Source organism: Alexandromys fortis, unplaced genomic scaffold (genome assembly GCF_014885135.2).
Source record: "Alexandromys fortis isolate MF-2015 unplaced genomic scaffold, M_Fortis_MF-2015_v1.1 scaffold_22, whole genome shotgun sequence".
NCBI lineage: Eukaryota > Metazoa > Chordata > Mammalia > Rodentia > Cricetidae > Alexandromys > Alexandromys fortis.
Window position 1 is genome coordinate 5,981,853 of NW_026067900.1, and position 8,115 is coordinate 5,989,967.

The 8,115-nt window shown below is 41.6% G+C and overlaps 1 protein-coding gene across 3 annotated transcripts in view; it reads right to left on the reverse strand.

The window, feature by feature from the left end:
- Tcf12 (transcription factor 12) overlaps positions 1-7,913 on the reverse strand; it is a 268,114-nt gene extending 260,201 nt beyond the window's left edge. Inside the window, exons 1-3 of one of the 3 annotated variants that reach the window (XM_050127365.1) lie at positions 7,607-7,913; positions 6,813-6,909; positions 5,762-5,834 (exon numbers count right to left, since the gene is read on the reverse strand). In XM_050127365.1, coding sequence (XP_049983322.1) covers positions 5,762-5,834; positions 6,813-6,887 — 148 coding nt within the window. In that variant the 5' untranslated portion in view covers positions 6,888-6,909; positions 7,607-7,913. Of the gene's footprint in view, positions 1-5,761; positions 5,835-6,812; positions 6,910-7,606 lie in introns of those variants that run through there. The other 2 variants (XM_050127384.1, XM_050127395.1) reach the window with 2 other exon arrangements.
- Between the last annotated feature and the right edge of the window lie 202 nt (positions 7,914-8,115).

Genomic DNA, 8,115 nt, shown 5'->3' on the forward strand with positions numbered 1-8,115 from the left:
ATCTACCATTAACATCAATTCTTAGCCTCATCATTTATCTCACTGAGTTTATTTCCCTAAAGAATTCATTAACTCCTTAATTATAACTTATAGGGTATGGAAAAAAATCTGTATCCTTTATCAAAGAAAAAATATATATGGGTAAATACACATAGGTACAAAGAAGTGTTAATTACCACATTATTTATATCAAAAGTAAAATTAACAAAATCCCTATATTCAAACAATCAGAAAACTGAAGTATTGCTGTATCTACTCCATGCAAGAGATGCAAATATTTTTAAACCAAGTCGGTAGAGAAAATGCTCATGGAAGAATATGTAGTGAAATTTTTAGGGGGTGATATAAAGTAGAACTACCATTAAGATTTCACATTGGAATACAAATACAGCACTTCTAGGTGGAGAAAAAAAGACTAAAAGAAACAAATCAAAAACCTAACAGTTTTCTCTGAACAGTGAAATAAGGGTGAATTTTTTTCCTATTCTCCAACTTGACCATTGACAACTATACATTAATTTTATAGGCAGATGTAAGGGTGAGTTATTTGCTTTTGTTTTGTTCTAAAACAACACTTTAACTCATTTCCCAGCATTTTCCCCTCAAAAATCTCCAAATTAGCCACAAGGGTTTCCAGTCCTTTAAATATCCATGTGTCTTCTGTTACTGGGGTGGGGGAATACGTAGGGGATGCTCCTTGTTTTTTATTTGGTTTGGTTTTCACAACACAAGGAATCAAACGCAATGATTTATCAATGAATGCAAATCAATCGCTTTAATTAAGCTAAATCCTCTTCTAGATTGATAGGATTCAAACCTATAAACTTTTAGTTAACAGCTAAACACCTTAATATGGCTTCAATCTACTTCTCCCGCCTATCAGAACTCTAGGTAACTGTTCCACTGCTAACTACTCCCCCAAGTAGGTTGTGTTCAATTTAAGACTCAATTACTTTCATTATTTTCAGAACCACCACCCTTTAATCGTGCCAGAACTGTAACCCTGAGTTGTCGTCTCTCTTAGCCACAGAATTCTGACTCTTCAGAGTCTGTGAATCCTTTACTCCTACTATTTTCTTTCCTTCTACTTCCCATACACACTGTGACTAAATCCAAACCTTAGTATCTCATCTTTAGATTAGTACAACTTCCTAAATAAATACCTTCCTTATTCCAGTGCCTTCCCAGGAACAATTCATTCTGCCACAACTTACTGCATACCAAGTGCTGTTCTTGGGGTTTCCCATTTATTAGCTCCTCTGATCATAAAACAAACTTACCAGTAGCTATTACCGAACAGATTAAGAACAGTAGCCTATAGTAAGCTAGTAAGTGTTGATATCTGAATGTGACCCCAACAATGCAGCTCTAGATAAGCTTGCAAACATGAATTCTGGAATGGCAACTGGTTAAAGCCAACTTCTCTTTTCTCAAACTGTACAGACTCTTCAGTTACATCAAATTACTATTTTATACTATCCCAACTTCTGGGAAGTTGAATTCTTCTCCTCCATGAATAATCCTGCATATTGCCTTCACAAGTGAACACTAAATCAAACCTTTTAAGTTTAGCTAGTTCCCTCACTCTATAGCACAACCCTCTTATGGACTCAACATAAATTATACTAATATACAGTTCTTGATATTCTGTACATACAGAAGTTTACCATCCAGTTTTATATTTTATCTTTATACGTAAACAATGAAATGTCTCCACTTCCAGTCTATGACCTTCTCTATTTCCCAAAAGCTAGTACCACAAGACCAGGCTGCATAAAGTAATAATTAATAAATGGTTATCTAACTGACAATCATATGGCTCAACTATTTAACAAAGCAGGATACCAATCTCTAGTCTTCTGCGGTGATACGTTGGTTTTCTCACTTTATAAATACTTTAGATCTGTAATTTCAACATTCCCAACTAAAAGTAAACATTCAGGTGACACCCAAAAGCAATCGAACTGTTCGATATTTTGTTGGTTTTTTTAGTTTTTGGTTCTTTTCTTTTTTCTTGGTTTGGTTTTGTTTTAAGGTAGCTTATGCCCTGTGCAGAAACAAGATTTTCTTTCCTTCCTCGGTTCCCACCTAACAGCATCCTAATTAAGCACCTCTAACTTTAAGCACTCTCTTGTAACAAGATGCCCGAGTCTTCAACAATATAAAGCAGTCAGTGAATTTCAAGAATGGTAACCAACTGTTTAAGAACAGAAAAGACTATCTGGCCTTAATAACTGTGTATGCTCTATGATTCTGATAAATCAAAATGCAGAAACAACTGTGATTATAATCAAAGCTGAATGTTTTTATTTTCCTATCCAAAAAAACCATTGTGAAACTCAAGGAAGACAATATACCAAAAGATAGTTTAAAGACAGAAATATAAATTTATATTTAAGCTGTTGATGAAAAGACAAAAATGACCGATTATAAGCACCTTTCACTAAGTGTAGCAAGTCTCAAGCACTGTGGTCTGATGAAGAGGCACCGTGCTCACAGCTACAATCCTGTGTTTTAATTTTCTGTCTTCCATATTTGTACTTACAAGGTTTTCCAAAAAGACCTTTTACTAATTACCTTTTACTTTAATAAATCATTTTAACTTAAAATATTACGTGTCCCCATACAATTGCTTACTCTGTCATTACTATTCATCAGTAAAGCAGTATCTAAAATGTTGAATCTTATCATGTACATATTAATAAAACATAGTTATCCTAAATCTCAACTCTAACTGGTATACACTGAGGCCCACACTCCACTCGTAACCTGAAAATACCTTGATATAGGCCAATTTAGTCTCCATTTTATTTAAAAATCACCATTTCTGTTTGTACTATAATTCACTTTTAAAATACATTAATAAATGGTTTTCTGTCTTCATTTCTTTTTTACTAGATGTATTCAAATTTCATTATAGCAATTTGAAAAGTTATATGATGCGTCCACACTTAATAATCTTAGCATACATAATGGAGAGAGTAAATACTTAATAATGCTATGGATTTTTTAATTAGTAGGAAAGTGTATGCAATTATAAAAGGGCAGCATAAGGCTGTCTTTACCACTATCATTACCCTATTTGTGACACCATGCTACACTTAAGGAAAACATTACCACTGGAAGAAAATGGAGAAAGCAACACTGGATCTGTGGATAGTTTCCCTTTTGTTTTTTGTTTTGGTTTGTTTCCACAGTCTCATGTAGCCCACTCTGGGCTTTAATTTTCTATGTATTCAGTTGTAACCTTGAATTCCTGTCCCTCCTGCCTTTGCCTCTGAGCTGAGATTACAAGTATGAGCCAATATACTAAGATGCATATATTGTTTCCTATAACTATATTTGAAGCTGTTGTACCCCACCCTTCATTTCCAAAGAAACACTTATCACAAGGTCACTACGGAACATCTCACACAGTCTATCACACCAAGTGGACTAATTTACAGTCTAACTATAATGTAAAGGAAATAACATCTTGAGGAAGAAACGACATTGTACAGATTCAAGTAATAAATACACGTTCATCTTCTCTATAATGAATTTCTAGTGCCGGCTACTATGCACGTTATTTGTTTTGCTTCAGAAACAAGATAAAAGCAACATCTCGTTCTATAGAATATACTGGGTACTTCAGGTAAAAAGACACAAAAGTATTGTACATATTTAAATGGTATCTCAAAAATAATCAACTACAAAATTAAGTCATTCTTTAAAGGGATGAATAAAGAGGAGGACGTAATACTGCACATTATAAACTGCAGCTCTCACAAAGCAAAAGGTGTCCCAAATGTTACTCCAAAGACAAAACCTCTATTCTTTACAAGCAGCTCTTCAAAAGGACCATGAGATCTTCACGTCCTATGTGCTGCACATCAACAGAAACTATAGTGTGTCACAAATATCCTTTGAAATCAGCATAGGTTAATCAAATGTCAATAAGATACATGTACAGTACATACACAGAATAGTACTGTGCCAATTTCTTTTAAACATTCACTTTGAGATAAGAAAGGGTATAGAGAAACTGTATCCACCAGGTATCTTGTAAAATAACCTCACACAATTTTCTCATTTCAAAATTTAGATCTTCTAATTACTCAAGGGCATATCCACAGAATATGTGGATGTCCACAAAATACAGAAATTCCCAAATAACATCTTAATGCAGAGAAATGAGTGTGTCTTCTCTCACAAATATTCGTGTGACGCCTTGAAGAGTGGTGGCAAATGCCAGTGCCATGCCTGCAATCCACCAGACATTTTCAAATCAGAAGCCATTCTAATTCTTAAGTATAACCCCACTCTCATAACAAGTTTCTAATGTTCCTATCCTAATCAATGCCCAGTTAAACATTTTCCACAACCTGAACTGAAGCTAACAGTATGAAACAGCAATCAGGACCCACAGGAGGGCATACCAAGCACCTATCCTGTCTTACAAAACGTACATCTGAAAGTTCTTAACATTGAACTCTTAGCTATAAAAATTAAGATGTCCTCTAAATACTAGCAGAGGGCTGCAACACAGCTACTTCTCTACAAATAATTTTCTACTTCTAGTCCAAAAAGCAGAAAATGCTCCAGTGCTTACTAGCGAGAGAAAAGAGGTGGGAGAAGGGTTGGAAGTTGGCTAACATTTCATATCTTTATAATCAAGATTACTATCCTCTAGCTTATATGAAATCCAAAAGTGCTTTCCTATTCAACACGTTAAATGACAGGCATCCTATAGTATTCCCACATGGTGTAATGTCTGCCAACCTAATGTGTGATTTTAAACAAATGGTTTTTAAATATAAAGTAGAAATAGAATAAAACATTAAACCCGGTTATAAAATTAACCGCATTTCCAGGTGTTCCGCTCTCACAGCATTTGGAAACCAGTTATGATTTTACTAGGGTAAACAAAAAGCACTGACTGAGCTTCTGCCCAGAAACCTAACAGCCGGTTTTCTCAGGATGATGCTCTCATTGCTTTTCTCCCCAGCTCTTTGGACACTGAAGAATAAATTTAAGTGAACAGAAGTTACAACTTCTATGAACTAGAATATATCCTGCTCTGGAAAATTCATTTCTAAATTCCAAGCTTAGTAATATGACAAAACAGTACACCAAAAGCAAACAAATTTAACATTAGTAGTATTGGCTTAGGAATCTAATTTTTTAAAAAAATCCTAATTTTTTTTTAAATTAGATTCATATATCATTTAAAATAATCTAAGTTTTTATTTCTAACATAAAATTAACATTTTAAATTGATGTCCACAAAATTACTGATTTTCTAAAGATTTCCAATGTAAGAGCCATTTTTAAATAAATACACCTAACTAATTATTATTTGTCTCAATTCTACCTTTTATGCACATATATCAGTAATACTTTTATCCATTTTAGAAGCTGGGATTTAATAATGCTAATGAGCTGAAAATAAATGTCTGCATATAAAAGGAACACCCATAAATCACAGAGCACCTTCTTCAGGCATTTTTCTAAACACAATCATGACCCAATCAACCATGTTCAAGACAATTTTCAATCTTGACAGTCACAAAAAGAGAGCAACTTGAAATCTATGTTGAAATCCTTTAAAACATATCAAGGAATCTTTAAGACAAGGCTCCAAGTTTGAGACTTTTTTCAGTTTATAATTCTAACCAGACACGGTACAGAATGTGTGACGGGCACTAAAATGCTTTATGCTTTCTATTAAAATGTGCCAGAGCACTAAAACATAAATTTCTGATTTTCAGCGTCATCTTACCTGACCCGCTGAACTGACTGCTTCCCAGGGTCGTCGGTCTTGTTTTCCCACTATTAACAGGTGGGGAAAACATCTGCAAAATAAGCCAAATGCATCTGTTAATCCTGAAATTCTTCTAGACTCCTTGCAAAGAAAAGTTCAAGTGTCATCAATTAATTCCTTAATTTTCATAGAGTTTGAAATAAAAATGGAAGATACATTCAGACCAAGCATGGCAATAACAAGTGATATTACTTACTAAGACTGCTTGGGAAAACTGGTGACATTTGCTATCAAAACCCGGCCACAGGCAAGATTCCAAGATAATTAAGTCTAAACAGTAAAATTTTACCCATGATCTTCACTTTGGCCCTAAGTGATTCCCATTGCATTAACATTACTTATAGCACTTGTAATCAGAATCGCGTCCGATGAAACCACCACACACCAGAAAGATAATAAATATCAGTTCTAATATAGCAGGTATCGGTCCCGCCTTCGAGGCACAGTTAACGTTGAAATTCAAGCCATTAGCAACAAATAAGGGCAATGGGCTCTGTGGCTTCATCTTTTACTTTTAAATCATTTTCCACGTTACGTATGCACACTGCATCCGCATAGTTAAAGTACTCAACTCAGAAGGCCTGGAATTCTACCGCTAGGTCGACTTCTCTGAAGCTGACACATTTTCAGGTACCACAAGCCACATGAAGTCTTGGGGAAGGAAGATACTGAGAAGAGTTTCAGGGGGGAAAGAAATCTTTCATACAAAGTCTAAAATCCCTAATAATCATCAAGGCTAGGCTCAACCAAAGCTCATGACTGCACTGTTCTTCTCCTAACTGGTTAAATCCAATGACCCCTCTGGCATTAAAGTTTGAAATCTGCAAGTCTAGACATTACATCAAAGTTCAGGTGTCCAACTTGGGGGAGCTGGACTCCAGCCCTCCGGAGAATCGCTGAAAAGCAGATGCAGTTGGCGGCTGCCATGTCGCTTTCCCCCTTTCCTCCCTAGCTCGCTATCTCGGGAAACCGCAGCAGAACCCCAAGATGCGGAGGAAAGCTCTCCTACCGCACTGAAGTCCAGCAGGTCGCTCAGCTCCTTGTCGGTCCCTATCGCGGCCATGCGCTGCTGCTGGGGATTCATCTTCAGCCACTTCTAGCAGGTCCTACGGGCGGAGGAGACAAGCTGAGTCGCGGAGACCCGGGGGCCCGACGTGAGAGGGGCAGGGGCAGCGCTCGGGGTCGGGGGGCACCGGCCGACACGCCAGACCCCCACGCATCCCCACCGAGGGAGGGATGGGCAGAGGCGGGTGAGCCCCGCTACCGCTCAGCTGCGGGAACCCACGCGTGGCTCGATGGCTCCCGCAAGTTTCCAAGGTGGCTCGGCTTCGTGGTCCCCAGAGGCGGAGTACCGAACGAGCCCGCGCCCAGCGAGGGAGCAAGAGAGCTGCCGCGACCCGGAGAGCAAGTGACTCACTCGCTCGGCAACAATAGAGCTGACAAGTTGCGGGGAGCGCGCCGCTCACAGGCCCGCGTCTGCGGCCCGGACGTCCCCAGCGGGGGTCCCCGGGGTGGCGGAGAGCGCCCCACGCGCGTCCGCGCACCGCAAACTCCCGCCCGGCCTCCTCCTCCCACTTGGGCCGCCCTGCCCGGGACTCGCGGAACAATGAGACGGGCTCGGCGGCTCCCGGGCCCCGAGCGCCGAGCCCCGAGCGCCGCGCAGGCCGACCGCCGCTGCCCGGGCCTGGACCCCGCGGCTCGCGCCTCCGCCCCGCCGCGCGCCGCAACTTGGACGCGGCCCCGGGCTCCGCGCGGTACAAAGGGACCCGAGTTCCGCGCGTCCCGCCCGCCGCCCGCGGTTACCTGCCGCACGGGCTCTGCATCCAACCTCCCCGATTAAAGTTCACTTTGGCCGGGAGCGCGGGCTCAGGCTTCCCCCCCCACCCCTTCTCTTCGCGCCGCCGGCGGCTCGGTGGCCTCGGGCCCGCGCGAGCGCTTGGGTCCGCGCGGCTCGGGCGGCTCTCGGGCTTGGCCGCCCGTGGCTCCCCGGGCGGGCTGGCGGTCCCCCCGATAGAACTTGTGGGTCTCCTCAGGCGGACATTTTTTTTTTTCGCTGAGGCGGCCTCAGCACCGAGCTCCGCTCGCCTCCGGATCCCTCCGCGCCTCAAGCGCGTCGGCTTAACCCCTCGCTGCCCGGCGCGCTCCCGCCTCCCGCGCCGAGGAAGTGGGACCGCGGAGGGGGCGGGGAGGCGCGAGGCGGGGCGGGGCGGGGCGGGGCGGCGGACGGACAAAGCCCGCGGCCGGCAGCGGGCGTCTCCTCACGCTGGCGGCGCCCTGAAGTGCAGCGGCGGGGACGCAGCTGGGTAGCATCT